Source organism: Bufo gargarizans, chromosome 1 (assembly GCF_014858855.1).
Source record: "Bufo gargarizans isolate SCDJY-AF-19 chromosome 1, ASM1485885v1, whole genome shotgun sequence".
NCBI classification, from domain to species: domain Eukaryota; kingdom Metazoa; phylum Chordata; class Amphibia; order Anura; family Bufonidae; genus Bufo; species Bufo gargarizans.
In genome coordinates this window covers 171,279,011-171,298,539 of record NC_058080.1, presented here as the reverse complement: position 1 = coordinate 171,298,539, position 19,529 = coordinate 171,279,011, and the positions used below count along the sequence as shown (strand labels likewise).

The 19,529-nt window shown below is 44.2% G+C and overlaps 1 protein-coding gene across 2 annotated transcripts in view; it reads left to right on the top strand.

The window, feature by feature from the left end:
• Positions 1–3,576: 3,576 nt before the first annotated feature.
• Positions 3,577–19,529, top strand: part of GUCY1A1 (guanylate cyclase 1 soluble subunit alpha 1) — a 108,291-nt gene continuing 92,338 nt past the window's right edge. The window contains exon 1 of one of the 2 annotated variants that reach the window (XM_044300188.1): positions 3,577–4,027. In XM_044300188.1, coding sequence (XP_044156123.1) covers positions 3,776–4,027 — 252 coding nt within the window. In that variant the 5' untranslated portion in view covers positions 3,577–3,775. The remainder of the gene's footprint in view (positions 4,028–19,529) is intronic. The other variant, XM_044300186.1, reaches the window with a different exon arrangement.

Below are 19,529 nucleotides of genomic sequence, written 5' to 3'. Positions count from 1 at the left end.
CCCTGTGATAAATCTGGTGCAGGTCTAGACAACTAAGTTTACGAGTCTAAAGCCGCAAATAGCAAAAAAAAAAAAAAAAAAAAACTTTTGCTTATAATACTGGGTTCACATCATGTTTTTGTCACAAAAGTATACGCTAAACGGACGTCATACAGTGGCATCCGTCACTATAGGGTTTTATTGTAAAACAAACCATACTGGAAAAGCGTGCTGTACTGCTCTTTTGCATCCTTTTCCCCCCAACGTATACTTTAACCCCGTCAACCACCATGACTTTCCGGTGGTTGAGGTAATGTGAGCCCACTCCATATGCAGTGGGTGCCGGCTGTATCATACTGCAGGCACCCAGCCGCAATGACGGGGAACCACAATTGTGCCAAACCCTGTCATTTAATCCCTCAGATGCTGCGATCAACACCGATTGCAGCATCTGTGATGTAGGGCAGAGGGATGCGGCTCCCTCTGCCTTCCGATCGGAGACCCCGCAATTAAATCGCGGGGCTCTGATCAGTTACCATGGATCTCTATTAGGGTTATTAGGACAAGGGATCAAAAGATCCCAGGTTCTAGCCACCTAAAAAAAATGTAAAAGTAAAAAATAAGTTAAAAAAATATTAAAAGTTTAAATCCCGCCCCTCTCCTAATTTGACATATAAAAATATATTAACAATATCAAAATAAACATATTAGGAATCGCCGCATCTAAAAATTTCTGACCTATTAAAATATTTAAAAAAATTCCTGTGTGGTGAACGCCGTAACGGGAAAAATGAAAACTACACGATTTGCCATCTCTTAGTCACCTTTTAGACTTTTTGTAATAGTGATCAAAAAGTCGTACTTACCATAAAAATGGTACAAAAAAACTATAGTTTGTTCCGCAAAAAAACAAGTCCTCATACAGCTCTGTAGACAGAAATATAAAAGTTACGACTGTCAGAAAGTGACGATGCAAAGAAATTTTTTATTTATTCAAAGGTTTTAATTTTTTTTAAAGTGGTAAAACAAAAAAAAAAAATACAAGTTTGGTATCACTGTATGCGTATTGAGCCCCAGGATAAGGCCTCCTGCACACGACCGTATGGCTTTTTCAGTGTTTTGCGGTCCGTTTTTCACAAATCTGTTGTTCCGTTTCCGTTGTTTTTCTGTTTCTGTTCCCTTTTTCTGTTCTGTTTTTCCGTATGGCATATACAGTATACAGTAATTACATAGATAAAAATTGGTTTGGGCATAACATTTTTAATAGATGGTTCCGCAAAAAACAGAATGGGAACAGAAGACATACGGATGCATTTCCGTATGTGTTCAGTTTTTTTGCGGACCCATTGACTTGAATGGAGCCACAGAATGTGATTTGCGGGCAATAATAGGACATGTTCTATCTTTAAACGTAATGGAAAAACGGAAAGCATATGGAGTACATTCAGTTTTTTTGCAGAACCATTGAAATGAATGGTTCCGTATACGGACCATATACGGAACGCAAAAAAAAACGGCCAGTAAACGGAGAAAAAAAAACGGTTGTGTGCAGGAGGACTAAGAATGTCATATCATTTTTATGCTGAATGCTGTGATGTCAAAACCCCAAAAACCTTCCAATAAGGGTCCATTCACACGCCCTTAAGTGATTTGCGGATCCGCAAATTGCGGATCCTCAAAACACGGACACCTGCAATGTGCGATCCGCAATTTGCGGACCGCACATCACAGACATTATAATAGAAAATGCCTTTTCTGGTCCGCAATTGCGGACAAGAATAGGACATGTTCTATCTTTTTCAGGAACGAAATTGCGGATCTCGAAAGAACGGATCCTGAAAAAACGGATTCCGATCCCGAAAATGCGGATCCAGGAAATGTGGATTTGTATCCGTTCCAGCCCCATTGAAATTGAATGGGCACACAGCCGGCCATGCGGACACGGAATGCGCACACAGCCGGCCATGCGGACACGGAATACACACAGCCGGCCATGCGGACACGGAATACACACAGCCGGCCATGTGGACACGGAATGCACACAGCCGGCCATGCGGACACTGAATGTGCACACAGCCGGCCATGCGGACACTGAATGCGCACAGCCGGCCATGCGGACACTGAATGCGCACACAGACGGTTATGCGGACACGGAATGCACACAGCCGGCCATGCGGACACTGAAAGCGCACACAGACGGTTATGCGGACACGGAATGCACACAGCCGGCCATGAGGACACGGAATGCACACAGCCGGCCTTGCGGACACGGAATGCACACAGCCGGCCATGCGGACACGGAATGCACACAGCCGGCCATGCGGACACGGAATGCGCACACAGCCGGCCATGCGGACACTGAATGCGCACACAGCCGGCCATGCGGACACTGAATGCGCACACAGCCGGCCATGCGGACACTGAATGCGCACACAGCCGGCCATGCGGACACTGAATGCGCACACAGCCGGCCATGCGGACACTGAATGCGCACACAGCCGGCCATGCGGACACTGAATGTGCACACAGCCGGCCATGCGGACACGGAATGCACACAGCCGGCCATGCGGACACTGAATGCCCACAGCCGGCCATGCGGACACGGAATGCACACAGCCGGCCATGCGGACACGGAATGCGCACACAGCCGGCCATGCGGACACGGAATGCACACAGCCGGCCATGCGGACACGGAATGCACACAGCCGGCCATGCGGACACGGAATGCACACAGCCGGCCATGCGGACACGGAATGCCCACAGCCGGCCATGCGGACACGGAATGCACACAGCCGGCCATGCAGACACGGAATGCACACAGCCGGCCATGCGGACACGGAATGCACACAGCCGGCCATGCGGACACGGAATGCGCACACAGCCGGCCATGCGGACACTGAATGCGCACACAGCCGGCCATGCGGACACTGAATGCGCACACAGCCGGCCATGCGGAAACTGAATGTGCACACAGCCGGCCATGCGGACACGGAATGCACACAGCCGGCCATGCGGACACGGAATGCACACAGCCGGCCATGCGGACACTGAATGCCCACAGCCGGCCATGCGGACACGGAATGCACACAGCCGGCCATGCGGACACGGAATGCGCACACAGCCGGCCATGCGGACACGGAATGCGCACACAGCCGGCCATGCGGACACGGAATGCACACAGCCGGCCATGCGGACACGGAATGCACACAGCCGGCCATGCGGACACGGAATGCCCACAGCCGGCCATGCGGACACGGAATGCACACAGCCGGCCATGCGGACACGGAATGCACACAGCCGGCCATGCAGACACGGAATGCACACAGCCGGCCATGCGGACACGGAATGCACACAGCCGCATTGAAGAGAATGGTTCTGCATACGGGCCACAAAAAAAAAAATATGGAAATAGGTTTGTGTGCATGAGCCCCTGTGAGAATTAGGACCCAGCTTTCCCAGACTCTGACCTACAGTAGCAGCCATGTAATGAGAGAGAGTCCGGCTGTGTGAGGAAGGTGTGAGCCCCACAACCTGTGGTGGCAGCTATCCAGCCTGCGTCTGGTGACACCAGCCAGTCTCCCACAGAAAGTGCAGAGGGTGGTGTGTGGCTGCTGCAGCCTCCCCGGTGCCTCCTCCTCTCCCAGTCCTCTCCTCCCCGCCACATCCAGCAGCCGTTCATATGAAACCCTTCCTGAGCCTGTCATGGGGTCCGGGTCCGGCTCCCGCTAGTCCTGCGGTTCCTCCAGAGGAGAAGAGCACCTGAAGCCCGGGGAGGTGCGGCACCGCAGCCGCCAGCATGTTCTGCACCAAGCTCAAGGAGCTGAAGCTGTCTGGAGAATGTCCCTTCTCTAAGCTGACACAGAGCCAGGGCTCGGAGGACGACGAGGTGCCCGCCAGTGCCGCGGCCGCCGGACCGCCACCTATCTGCACGGACACCACTGTCCGGCAGAGGAGGCTGCAGGAGGAGCCGCCGCAGAGGAAGAGCAGCCGCACCAGGGTCTATCTGCACACTTTAGCCGAGAGCCTCCGCAAGTTGATGTTCCCTGAGGTAAAAGGCGCACACTGTGGGGGGGACGCGTCCACAAATTGTCCTCTGGAAGTTGCTTTGAGTCTGAAGGAATGGCGCGACTTGGAGAATTGTGTCGCCCCTGGGTGCCCTGTCTGTGGCGGGTGACAGATTACACTTGCGACAATGCGCTAGTCAGGTGTGCTTGTGGTGTACCACTAAAATGTCGCACAGCTCTTTGCTCACTTTCCGGTACTTGGACATGTCACAGCTGATCGCTTTCTTCCCAGGTAGCACAGGGAAGGACACTTTTTGTCAGGTGTCAGAACAGCCTCTTGCTGTGTGGGGCTACCTAACCATGGCATCTTCCCTGGCACTGCCAGTAGGGCAGGGCACTAAGCAAATAGTAATATACAGTAGTCCTGTGTCATTCCTTATGGTGCCACTCCGCGTAAAAACGGGACCGTGAAATAATCGTCTACCGTATTGCGCCTTGACTATTAGGAAGGGGTGCGGTTTATACGGCGCACTCGTAATAATAATCGCACTATTGTTATTAGCGCCGTATTCTTATGAAGTTAGAAAAACTACAAAGCGACTAAAAAAATTAAATAAAGAACTGGCACATCCCACGTACATGATCCTTTATAGATCTGCCTGCCGTCCAGCTGGGCATCATGTATGTGGATGGGCAGGGTGTGACTAACCATGGGCACCGCTCCTGTTTATTTATATGTCTTTACATTGGATATTTGTATTGTAAACACACGGAGATTTGTTACATTGTTGCGCCCGCAGCAGTGCCAGGACTGACGCAGCTAGTGACGCACTGCTGTTGGCATAAGTGGTATTTGACGTTATTTTGCAGCCCCGCAGTCATTAGCATTTTTACGGTGCGACACGCAGCATGGAAACGTAGGGTGTTTATTTCTCTTCTCCATGCCAGGTACGGTATGTGCTGGCGTCTAATGCCAGCTCGGCTCTATCTTCACTACCTGGGTCACACTTTGTTTTTCCACCATACGCCCAGGGATTTTTCCATATGTTTTTTCCTGTCGGCTGTGACATACATTACACACTGCCGTGCAGTCGTCGGGGGAAGGAGTAGTCCGGGTCTGAAGATTGGCAGCTTCTGATAAATGTTGGCATTTCATGCCCTAGTGATGAGAGGACGTGGAGGCTCATCTTGCAGGCTGACACTTTGCTATAGGTAAACCCATTCAAGCTGCAAAATAATGAGCATTTCATGAAAAAAGGAGAACAATCACCAGTAAATATCAGCCAATCTATCAAATTATAAAAAGAATTGTATTTAGCGATTGTTTTTGGTATATAGGGTGCGATACAAAGCAGTGTGGCTGCCATTGCAATTACTAGGGGAGAGGGGCGCTATACCATACTTCATCATATTTCTGAATGTCCAACCTGTTAGACGCCCCTCATCCTATATTGTTTGATAACTCAATGCAAAAGATGGGCATCAACCCCTGGAAGAGGCTAAGATGGCAGCTATAATGCTCGTCGTCCAACTTTTCCAGTTGTAGATAAGACAAATTAGAAAGTACCGGTAAATAGTGTTTTTTTTTTTGTTTAGTTTTTAATAATTTTGCAGATAAATCAAGGACTGAAAGTGGACGTTTAGTGAAGACTCTGATATTATAAAGAGCAAATACCAAACCACCTGTAATTCCAATATCTGAGCTCATATCACTGCTGTGACAGAACATTGGGAATATACAACATACCGTACAACGCGTTGTGTATAGTAACAGGGTGGTGTCACAGTATATACCATATACAACATGCTGTGTGTAGTAACAGGGTGGTGTCACAGTATATACCATATACAATGTGTTGTGTGTAGTAACAGGGTGGTGTCACAGTATATACCATATACAACATGCTGTGTGTAGTAACAGGGTGGTGTCACAGTATATACCATATACAACATGCTGTGTGTAGTAACAGGGTGGTGTCACAGTATATACCATATACAACGTGTTGTGTGTAGTAACAGGGTGGTGTCACAGTATATACCATATACAATGTGTTGTGTGTAGTAACAGGGTGGTGTCACTTTCCTATAAATACACTGCACAGTCACAGTATATACCATATACAACGTGTTGTGTATAGTAACAGGGTGGTGTCACAGTATATACCATATACAACGTGTTGTGTGTAGTAACAGGGTGGTGTCACAGTATATACCATATACATTGTGTTGTGTGTAGTAACAGGGTGGTGTCACTTTCCTATAAATACACTGCACAGTCACAGTATATACCATATACAACGTGTTGTGTATAGTAACAGGGTGGTGTCACAGTATATACCATATACAACGTGTTGTGTGTAGTAACAGGGTGGTGTCACTTTCCTATAGATACACTGCACAGTCACAGTATATACCATATACAATGTGTTGTGTGTAGTAACAGGGTGGTGTCACTTTCCTATAAATACACTGCACAGTCACAGTATATACCATATACAACGTGTTGTGTATAGTAACAGGGTGGTGTCACAGTATATACCATATACAACGTGTTGTGTGTAGTAACAGGGTGGTGTCACTTTCCTATAGATACACTGCACAGTCACAGTATATACCAGTGATGGCTAACCTTGGCACTCCAGCTGTGGTGAAACTACGACTCCCAGCATGCTCCATTTATTTCTACAGAGTTCTGAGAGCAGCCAAGCAAGGGGGGCATCTTGGGAGTTGTAGTTTTACAACAGCTGGAGTGCCAAGGTTAGCCATCACTGGTATATACCATATACATTGTGTTGTGTGTGTAGTAACAGGGTGGTGTCACTTTCCTATAGATACACTGCACAGTCACAGTATATATACCATATACAACGTGTTGTGTGTAGTAACGGGGTGGTGTCACTTTCCTATAGATACACTGCACAGTCACAGTATATATACCATATACAACGTGTTGTGTGTAGTAACGGGGTGGTGTCACTTTCCTATAGATACACTGCACAGTCACAATATATACCATATACATTGTGTTGTGTGTGTAGTAACAGGGTTGTGTCACTTTCCTATAGATACACTGCACAGTCACAGTATATACCATATACAATGTGTTGTGTGTAGTAACAGGGTTGTGTCACTTTCCTATAGATACACTGCACAGTCACAGTATATACCATATACAACGTGTTGTGTGTAGTAACAGGGTGGTGTCACTTTCCTATAGATACACTGCAGAGTCACAGTATATATACCATATACAACATGTTGTGTGTAGTAAAAGGGTTGTGTCACTTTCCTATAGATACACTGCAGAGTCACAGTATATACCATATACAACGTGTTGTGTGTAGTAACAGGGTGGTGTCACTTTCCTATAGATACACTGCACAGTCACAGTATATACCATATACAACGTGTTGTGTGTAGTAACAGGGCTGTGTTACTTTTCTATAGATACAGTATATATACCATATACAACGTGTTGTGTGTAGTAACAGGGTGGTGTCACTTTCCTATAGATACACTGCACAGTCACAGTATATACCATATACAACGTGTTGTGTGTAGTAACAGGGTTGTGTTACTTTTCTATAGATACAGTATATATACCATATACAACATGTTGTGTGTAGTAACGGGGGGGGGGGGTGTCACTTTCCTATAGATACACTGCACAGTCACAGTATATATACCATATGCTGTGTGTAGTAACAGGGTGCTGTCACTTTCCTATAGATACAGTCACAGTATATATACCATATACAACGTGTGTGTAGTAACAGGGTTGTGTCACTTTCCTATAGATACACTGCACAGTCACAGTATATACCATATACAACATGTGTGTAGTAACAGGGTGCTGTCACTTTCCTATAGATACAGTCACAGTATATATACCATATACAACGTGTGTGTAGTAACAGGGTTGTGTCACTTTCCTATAGATACACTGCACAGTCACAGTATATACCATATACAACGTGTTGTGTGTAGTAACGGGGTGGTGTCACTTTCCTATAGATACACTGCACAGTCACAGTATATACCATATACAACGTGTTGTGTGTAGTAACGGGGTTGTGTCACTTTCCTATAGATACACTGCACAGTCACAGTATATACCATATACAACGTGTTGTGTGTAGTAACGGGGTGGTGTCACTTTCCTATAGATACACTGCACAGTCAAAGTATATACCATATACAACGTGTTGTGTGTAGTAACAGGGTGGTGTCACTTTCCTATGGATACACAGTCACAGTATTATACGTGTGTTGATAAAGACCCTATAGTGTTCCCAGAAAGGGTGCTTCCGATAATTATAAAACTCCCATAGAGCACACAGCAATTGTAATGCACCTAGTAACTTATATGCACCTCACAGAGCCCCCGGTAGTTTAAATGGTCCCCTATTTTTTCCTCAATAGTTCAAATGGCCCCCTATAGTGCCCCCAGTAGTATAAATGGCCCCCTAAGGTGCTCCCAGTAGTATAACTGGCCCCCTATAGTGCCCACAGCAGTATAAATGTTCCCCTATAGTACCCCAGTAGTTTATATGATGCCTGTAGTGGCCCCAGTAGTGTTAATAGTTCCCTATATAACCCCCTTGGTCTGTATCTCTATGCTGAAAAAAAGAGAAAAAAAAAGAAATACTTACCTGATTCCTGCTCTCTGACGTGACTCCATGATGCAGGGTACGCATCTCTTCCAGGCCAGCCTGCAGCCAAAGTTACTTATCCTAGCGCAGGCGGTGTGAGATGATGTCATCACGCGGTACGCCGCCTGTGCCGGGACAGAGCTGCACCAGGAAGTAACTCAGGCTAAAGGCTGGGCTGGAAGAGGCCTGCGGCTGACTGCAGCACAGCGGCCGCAGCAACAAATCCGCATGCGCCGTGAATACGTGAGGTAATTCACGGATGACAGAAAAAAATACCCTGTTTTTGCGGACTGTCTGTAAATCTACAGGCGGTTGGCAATTCTGGTGAGTAGTAACACAGGATCATGTCTGTCCTACAGTTACTCTGCACAGTCACAGGCTCATTCCTTGCTGGACTATATATCTGATCAGTTTGACTGATGAATGAAGAGCTTTAGATACTGGACATCTATGGTGAACCTTGCCATCCTTTACCTCTGCTCTCTTGCTTTCAGACAATCTAGAATACTTTTTCTCATGGTCTTCTCTCCTCTGATCGTCAGGCAGCAGGCAATGAGCCGTTCAGATGGAAATGTAGTTTTGGGAGAAATGTCAGCTTAATGTCTAAGGCTACTTTCACACCAGCGTATTTACTGGATCCGGCAGGGTTCAGCAAAAAACACTTCCATTACTAATAATACAACCGTCTGCGTCTGTTATGAACGGATCCGGTTGTATTATCTTTAACATAGCCAAGACGGATCCGGTTGTATTATCTGGGACATTGCCAAGACGGATCCGTCATAAACTCCATTGAAAGTCAATAGGGGACGGATCCGTTTTCTATTGTGTCAGATTGTGTCAGAGAAAACGGACCCGTCCCCATTGACTTGCTTTGGGGCTCATGCCGGATCTGTTTTGCTCCACATCCCATGAAGGAAAGAATAATGCAGCATGCTGCGGTTTCCTCTCCGGTCTGGGAACTCAACCAAACGGAACGAAATGCATTTTGGTGCATTCCGTTCTGTTCAGTTCAGTTTTGTCCCCGTTGACAATGAATGGGGACAAAACAGCGTTTTTTCCGGTATTGAGACCCTATGACGGATCTCAATACCGGAAAATAGAAACGCTAGTGTGAAAGTAGCCTAAGCCATATATTCAGATAGCTGCTTACTGTCAGCATGTAAATGCAGTGGGCAGAGTAACTCAGTGACTGACACCCCTTTATTGGTGTGCAGAAATAGATGTTACAGGAGTACTCTCACTTCAGCAAATGGTGGAGAACTTGAATACAAGACACTTACTAATGTATTGTGATTGTCCATATTGCCTCCTTTGCCGGCTTGGTTAATTTTTCTATCACATTGTACACGGCTCGTTTCTATGGTTACAACCACCCTGTAATCCATCAGTGGTGGTCGTGCTTGCACACTACAGGAAAAAGCACCAGCCTCTCTAGTGGCCAGGACAGTGGGAGTGCACATAGGCTGGTGCTTCTTCCTGTAGTGTGCAAGCATGACCACCACTGATGGATTACAGGGCGAGCTGTTTGAGGAGACCGCTGCATTGTGGGGAGCGCCACTGCCTCCTTGCAGCTGTCCATTATATCACATCTATGTTTGGTATCACAACTCAGTGCCATCCTGAATAGGACTGAGCTGCGTCTAGGGCAGTGATGGTGAACCTTTTACAGACCGAGTGCCCAAACTGCAAAAACAAACCTCACTTATTTATCACAAAGTGCCAGCATGGCAAGTTGCCCTGAATACCACAGTCCAGTATAGTATATCTTCCATGTACTTTATCATTTAGATATAACCGCCTGCCTGCACTCAATGTGCTGCCTGTGCTGTTCATAGTGCGCCTTGCGCTGATGAATGGCAGGAAAAGTTTAAGGCATATTGGTACACCATAGATTTTTTCCAGGGTGCGGGTGCCCACAGAGGGGGCTCTGAGTGTTACCTCTGGCACACGTGCCATAGGTTCGCCACCACTGGTTATGGACATGTGACCAATGAACCTAACGCCACTGGCCTAGGAAGACACCGCAGTGCACACTGGAGCTATGGCCTCTTCAAACAGCTGATCTGTGGATGAGTCATTAAAATCTCCTACACGTTCTTAGTACACGTCTTTATGTTATTATTAAAGTGATACGATCCACATTCTAATGACATTCTCTGCTAAAGGGGTTATCTCATCAGGACACTTCCCGAAGTCATGCAGTTCCCTTAATGTGAATTTGAACTGATAGAGGGAGGCTGTTATGGACACGAGACACAACGTTATGGGCATGTGTTGGAAGTAATGACATCCCCAACTACTTGGTGCTTTCTAGGCAGACATGATAGGTATCTGAATTTTCATGCAGAGCATGCTTTAAATCTGCACTCTGGGAACTTGAGGCACCACAAGGTCCCACTGATGACTTAAACACTTCCTTTAAAAAATCCCTGTAATCAGTTTTAAAATCAGCATGGCTTACATACCATGATTCCCACTGGACCCCTGATCATTGCAGTGTTTGTTTTTACAGTCTGTCCCCTTGTTCTATATTTACGGCCCCCAATAACTTTTGGAGCTATCTATGCTAATGGAGCGCCAAGGTCCAAAAGGGACATAGACCGCTCTCTGTTCCGTGGACATATGATATAGGACAGCGATACAGCAGCACAGTGTGATATCACGTGGTGTAACTAATATTGCAAAACCAGACTGTGGGAAAACCAAGTTCCAGTATTCAATGGCATTTGAAGCAGAGGAGCAAGAACTGGATTTCCCACAGCCTGGTTTTTCCCCCATAGACCCTGGCTCTCTGTTAGCACATAGAGTGCCAAAAGGTATTGGTGGTCATAACTTTGGAACAATGGGGGATGGATTGTAAAAAACAAAACAAAACACAATGATGATGATCAGGGGACCAGTGGGAATCATGTTTATGTAAGCCATGTTGACCTCAAAACTGATTTTTAAAGGGGTTGTCCAGGTTCAGAGCTGATCTGATGCTCTCCTTTGTCCTGCGCTAAATCGCGCAGGGTAAGGGCTTTTTCTGCAGATCTGGTGACGTACCATGCCTCTGCTAGGCAGCATAGGTGACATCACCGGCACTAATGGACGGGCTTTAACGCTGCCCTAGTCTGTAAAAGGGCAGCATCCTGCTGGTTACCATGGCAACTGTAGGCCTTCACAGGCATCCAGGCAGGAGCCTGATCAGGCTTAGTGTGACTCACAATACACTGCAATACACTATACAGTGTACTGCAGTGTATTGTAGAGGCATCAGACCCACTGGATCTTCTAAAAAAAAAAAAAAAAAGTGTAAAAAAAAATAAAACAGATGTCTAACCTTTTCCTATAGTTGCACATTTCTAATTGGTTAAAAATTAAAATACACTACACATGTTTGGTATCGCTGCGTCAGTAACGACCTGATCTATAACAGATCATGTTACTCTATAAAGAAAAAAAATAAATGGAATTTAAATTTTGTCCATCTCACTTCCCAAAAATGGTATAAAAAAGTCATATGTACCCCAAAATAGTACCAATCAAACCATCACCTCATCTCGCAAAAAATTCGACCCTACCTAAGACAATAACCCCAAAATATGGCTTTCAGAAAATGGAGATGCAAAAACCTTATTATTTTACAAAAATTATTTATTGTGTAAGTGTAAAACCAAAAAAATAAACATATTAGATATTGCTATGTCCGTAATGACCTGCTCTATAAAAATATCACCTGATCTAAGTTGAATGCCGTAAATAAAAACCAAAATAAAAACTTTCAGAAAATGGAGACACCAAAATATTTTATTGTTTTATTTAAAGTGTAAAACTGAAATAAACTGAAAAAATTTAGGTATTAGGTATTGTCATGTCCGTATCGACCTTCTCTATAAAAATATCACATGATCTACCCCCTTAAGGTGAATGCTGTAAAAAAAAAAAAAAAACGGTGCCAAAACAACCAATTTTTGGGTCAACTTGTCCCATAAAGTTAATATTAAATTATCAAAAAATCTTATGTACTCAAAATTGGTACCAATAAAAATGTCAACTCTTCCTGCAAAAACGAGACCCCGCACAAGATGATCAGCAGAAAAATAAAAAAAAATGGCTTGATTTGTTTTCAAAAATGCTTTATTGTGTAGAACTGAAACAAACAAACAAAAACGTTGACATATTTGATATGGTCGCAACCGTAACAACCTGCTCTATAAAAATAGCACATGATCTAACCTGTCAAATGAACATTGTAAAAAAACAAAAAATAAAAACTGTGCCAGAACAGCCATTTTTGGTAACCTTGCCTCACAAAAAATGTAATATAAGTGCTCAAAAATAGTATCAATAAAACTGTTACCTTATCCCGTATTTTCCAAAATGGGGTCACTTGGTTGTTTCTACTGTACGGTGCATCAGGGGGCTTCAAATGGGACATGGCATCTAAAAACCAGTCCAGCAAAATCTGCCTTCCAAAAACCATGCAGCGCTCCATTCCTTCTGTGACCTGCTGTGCGCCTGTACAGAAGTTTACCACCACATATGGGGGGTTTCTGTGAACTGCAGAATCAGGGTAATAGATATTGAGTTTTGTTTGCTGTTAACCCTTCCTATGTTACAGGGAAAATATTGTAAAATCAGTTTTAAATAACTTGAGGGGTGTAGTTTTTAAAATGGTGTCATTTATGGGTGGTTTCTATTATATAAGCCCCACAAATTGACTTAATAACTGAACTGGTCCTTAAAAAGTGGGTTTTGGAAATTTTCTTAAAAATTTTAAGAATTGCTTCTACAATTAAAAGCCTTTTAACATCCCCAAAAAATGAAATGAAATGACATCTACAAAATGGTGCCAACATAAAATAGACAAATAGGAAATGTAAAGTCATAACTTTTTTTATTGGGGTATCACTATCTTTTTAAAAAACAGAGAAATTAAAATTTTTCCAAATTTCTTGTAAATTTTGGATTTTTTTTTTTTTATAAAAAAAGGTGATTTATATAGAGTCAAATTTACCACTCTCATAAAGTACAATGTGTCACGAGAAAACAATCTCAGAATGGCTTAGATAAGTAAAAGTGTTCCAAAGTTATTACCACATAAAGTGACACATGTCAGATTTCCAAAATGTGGCCTGGTCCTTAAAGGGTTTGTCTCACTTCAGCAAATAGCATTTATTATGTACAGTAAGTTAATGCAAGCCACTTACTAATATATTTTTATTATTCATATTGCCTCCTTTGCTGGCTGGATACATTTTTCCATTGCATTATACACTGCTTGTTTCCATGGTTACAGCCACCCTGCAATCCTTCAGTGGTGGTCATGCTTGCACACTACAGGAAAAATTGCTGGCCTATGCACTCTCCCATGGTCTCTGCCATCAGTGAGGACAGTCCTCAGTGAGGTCCTATAGTGTGCAAGCACGACCACTGCTGCTGGATTACAGGGTGGTCGTAACCATGGAAACAAGCAGTGTATAATGCAATGGAAAAATGAATCCAGCTAGTAAGGCAATATGGACAATCACAATACATTAGTAAGTGCCTTGTATTAACTTTTTCTACATGATAAGTGCCATTTGCTGAAGTGAGACAACCCCTTTAAGGTGAAAAATGGCAATGTCCTTAATGGGTTTTACAGATATTACATTCCTTACATAATATAAAACAGCAAGTTAAAATAACATACAAAACAATAAAAACTGTTGTAAAATAAAAGGGCGTTGTCCAGATGTATGAAAGATGGTTCTGCTATCTGGAAACAGTGGTGCACCCGTCCTTGGGTTGTGTCTGCTATTGCACTGCCATTCTCCTTATTGGGAATAAGCTATAATACCAAAGACAAGCAATGGACAGAGGTGGCGGAGTTTCTGGAAAACAGCAGATCCATTTATCTAAAGCTATGATGCTTTTACAGTATGTAGTTTAGTTTATGTGATAATTGGACATTTGTCTATATGTTCCAAGTGACTCCTATATTCCGTGTTTTTCTTATTTTCTTTTGTCTTCTCTTTCTTTTTTTTTTTAAAGCTTTTGATGGAAAAACAATTAAAGATCTGTATATAAAAAGATATGAAATGACCTCCTTTGCTGTCGTCCTTGTCTACAATACTAATTACCTACCTCTTGTTTGGTTCTCTTTCCTTCTGATGTGTAACACTAGACAGCAGATTATGCAATTTGGTAATTACATTGCCTCTCTTGTTAAGAAAGTAATGATGTTAATATTTGCCACATTACCCTCCTGAACAACATGCTTGACTGTAGAGATTAAGCAAAACACATATTTATTAGTGCCATGATGTTACTTTGTTACTTCTGTATTAGGCTTCATTCACATCGCCGTTCATCCTTTCCGTTCTCCTGCTCCGTTATTGGGGCAAGAGAACAGAAAGGACGGATTCTGCACATAACTGAGCCCAACGGATCCTAAGGACCCCATAGACTATAATGGGGTCCGTTAGGTTTATGCTCAGAAGATGATTTTGGAGCAGAGACAAAAGTAGCGCATGCAGGACTTTTATCTCCGCTTCAAAGATCTTCCTCTGAGTGGAGCAGGAGAACGGAAAGGCTGAACGGTGATGTGAACAAAGCCCTAACAGTTAATTCCATTCTTACAAAATCTATATTTTAAAAATAAGGGTACTTTCACATTAACGGAAGGTTAGTCAGGCAGGCTGTTCCGGCTGGTGAACAGCCTGTCGGATCCATCCTGCCGCTTGTTCACGTGTGCCCCTGGACTGCTGCTCCGTACCCATTGACTATAATGGGAGCGGGGGCGGTGTTCCGGCGGCAGCACAGCAACGCACGTCGAGAGGCAGCCGGACTAAAAGTACGACATGCAGTACTTTTAGTCCGGCTACCTCTCGCCGTGCACTGCCGGAACTCCGCCCCCGCCACAGGGAGAACCAGCTGCGGCAGTGCAGGGACCAGAAGCGGCACAGGAAGCGGGGAGCCAGGTAAGTAGATTGGGCCTGGCATATGGGGTTGCTAGGGATGAGCGAATCGCATAGAACTTTGTTTTAATCCTGTACGGAGCGAGTGCCCCGTACAGTATTAGAATGTATCGGCTCTGATGAGCTGAAGTTCATGAATTGATTTCTACTGTAAAGAACCATTTCCCAAATTCAGGTTTGGTACCTCTAAGGTAGTGTTTTCAGAAATAATACCTGTGCCACAAGAGTCACCAGAGAGACAACAGGAGCTTAGGGAGTTAAATAGGTGGCTCAGAAGCTGGTGCAGGAAGGAAGGGTTTGGGTTCATGGAAAACTGGGCCGACCTTTTCAGAATTGGGGTTGTATGTTAATAGTACTGAATTCAGCAGTGCTTTCATTTTATGATTGGTGACAGCGGGCCTGACTAGTTTAGAATCCAACTAAACAAAGGAGAGATCTCTACCTTACACGGATGTCACCTTATTTCTCTTGCTTGGACTGTCACCACGGATTACACACCTAGAGAAACTGGGTTTAGTAAGGCCACTTACACATGCAGATATGTGCGCAGAAGACGGTGGAGTCTCCTGAAGCACCATAGACACCGAGGGGCAGAATTATTAAAGTCTTTATGCCACTTTTGTGCCGTAAAAAAGGTTGCATATAATGGCTCATGCCATATTTGTGTCTTAATTTGAGACTTTTTGTGTTTGTCTTGACACTTTTCAGGTTGGCGAGAAAGAGAAAAGTGAAAGAAGTTAGGGGGAGGAGAACATGAACTTGCACAGTATTTACTATAATTTACGCCAGAAACATGCATAATAGGTGAAATCTACTCCAGCTGATAGCTAGCATAGATTTCAAATTCCAGTGCATGGATTGGCAGAATATTTATGCCGACAGACTTTAGACTGGTATATGTGACCTCAGTACTGACCTCAGTATCTGAGGAAAGGGATTTAGGAGTAATTATTTCAGAAGACTTAAAGGTGGGAAGACAATGTAATAGAGCAGCAGGAAATGCCAGCAGAATGCTTGGGTGTATAGGGAGAGGTATAAGCAGTAGAAAGAGTGAAGTGCTTATGCCGCTGTACAGAACACTGGTGAGACCTCACTTGGAGTATTGTGCGCAGTACTGGAGACCATATCTCCAGAAGGATATAGATACTCTAGAGAGAGTTCAGAGAAGAGCTACTAAACTAGTACATGGATTGCAGGATAAAACTTACCAGGAAAGGTTAAAGGACCTTAAAGGGAACCTGTCACCGGAATTTTGTGTATAGAGCTGAGGCCATGGGCTGCTAGATGACGCTAGCACATCCGCAATACCCAGTCCCCATAGCTCTGTGTGCTTTTATTGTGTAAAAAAAAACGATTTGATACATATGCAAATTACCCTGAGATGAGTCCTGTATGGGAGATGAGTCAGGTACAGGACTCATCTCAGGTTAATTTGCATATGTATCAAATCGTTTTTTTTACACAATAAAAGCACACAGAGCTATGGGGACTGGATATTGCGGATGTGGTAACGGCCATCTAGGAACCCATGTCCTCAGCTCTATACACAAAATCCCGGTGACAGGTTCCCTTTAACATGTATAGCTTGGAAGAAAGAAGAGACAGAGGGGATATGATAGAAACTTTTAAATACATAAAGGGAATCAACTCGGTAAAGGAGGAGAGAATATTTAAAAGAAGAAAAACTACCACAAGAGGACACAGTTTTAAATTAGAGGGCAAAGGTTTAAAAGTAATATAAGGAAGTATTACTTTACTGAGAGAGTAGTGGATGCATGGAATAGCCTTCTTGCAGAAGTGGTAGCTGCAAATATAGTGAAGGAGTTTAAGCATGCATGGGATAGGCATAAGGCCATCCTTCATATAAGATAGGGCCAGGGACTATTCATAGGATTCAGTATATTGGGCAGACTAGATGGGCCAAATGGTTCTTATCTGCCGACACATTCTATGTTTCTATGTAACCCCAGTCTTACTATATCTGTGTGCTCTGTCAGGTGCTGTATATCTATGAGAAATTCTCACCAAGATGCAATATTTCTTGGCTTTGTTCAACAAAACTATCATTTGCATGAACACCAAGACCCAGAGACCTTAGGGCTTGTGCACACGACTGTATCTGTTTTCCGGCCCAATTGCGGATCCGCAAAGCACGGATCCTGGGCGGAGGGCATGCCCAATTTTTTTTTTTAAGAATAGGACATGTTCTATTTTTTTTTTTTGAGAGGCCATGGAACAGACATACGGATGCGGACGGCACATGAGGTGCCGTCTGCATCTTTTATGGCCCTATTGAAATGAATGGGTCTGTATCCCATTTGCAAAAAATGCAGATGCAAACGTTTGGTCATGTGCATGAGGCCTAAGAGAGATTTATTGGATTCTTATATTCCTTACCATTAAAATAAAACAAACATGTTAACATATAAACAATACAGATATTTTTAGAGGGTTTTCTTTTGTGACTTATGGAACGGATAGGTGATAAATGTTGATTGGTGGAGGTCCGACTGCAGGTATACCTGTGTCACTGGAGCAGTAGTGTCATGCAAAACCACCTCTCTTTTCAATACTATGGAAGATAACCTAGCACGTTACTCAGCAGTTGTATATATAAATAAATGGAGTGGTGGGGGCTTAGTGGTCAGACCCCGAGCAATCATGCATTTATCACCTATCCATAGGAATAAATGGTGGTTATGGGAAAGCCACTTCAGGGCTCCAGATGGCGACCAAAATGGTCGCCAATGCGACTTAGAATTTACAAATGGCGAAATGCGCCCCCCCTCCCCACTATAATAAACATATAAATGATTGGTGGTGCAGTGCACCCCCCCCAGTATAATAAACATTGGTGGCGCAGTGCTCCCCCCCCAGTATAATAAACATTGGTGGCGGAGTGCGCCCCCCCCCTCCCCAGTATAATAAACATTGGTGGCGTAGTGCGCGCCCCAACACCCCAGTATAATAAACATTGGTGGTGCAGTGCTAATGAGGGTTAAAAAATAAAATTAACTCACCTCCTCCAATTGATTGCGTAACTGCCGGTCTCCTGTTCTTTCTTCAGGACCTGTCAAAGGACCTGTGGTGACGTCACTGAGCTCATCACATGGTCCATTACCATGGTGATGGATCATGTGATGTACCATGTGATGAGCACAGTGATGTCACCACAGGTCCTGAAGAAAGAACAGGAGACCGGCAGCTACACAATCAGTTGGAGGAGGTGAGTTCATTTTTATTTATTTTTTAACCCTCAATTGACCTTCTACTAAGCATTCTGTAATTTTTATTATTACAGTGAATAGACTGCAACCATGCGTGAAAATCGGACCGCATCCGCACTTGCTTGCGATTTTCACGCAGCCCCATTAACTTCTATGGGGCCTGCGTTGCGTGAAAAACGCACAACATAGAGCATGCTGTGATTTTCACGCAACGCACAAGTGATGCGTGTTAATCACTGCTCATGTGCATAGCCCCATAGAAGTGAATGGGTCCGGATTCAGTGCGGGTGCAATGCGTTCACCTCACGCATTGCACCCGCGCAGAAATCTCGCCCATGTGAAAGGGGCCTAAGGGTGAATAGGACAAGGGTTCCAGCCTCTAAGGGGGCTAATAGTAAGTAAAAAAAAAAAAAACACTTAGGCCTCTTTCACACGGGCGTCAGTTTTTTTGCCCAGATAAGAGCCGGGTGCGTTGCGGGAAAATGCACGATTTTTCCGCACGAGTGCAAAACATTGTCATGCGTTGCACTCGCGTGAGAAAAATCGTGCATGTTTGGTACCCAAACCCGAACTTCTTCACAGAAGTTTGGGCTTGGGATTGATGTTCTGAAGATTGTATTATTTTCCCTTATAACATGGTTATAAGGGAAAATAATAGCATTCTGAATACAGAATGCATAGTAAAACGGTCGTGTGCATGAGGCCTTAGTCTGGAGCACTGCA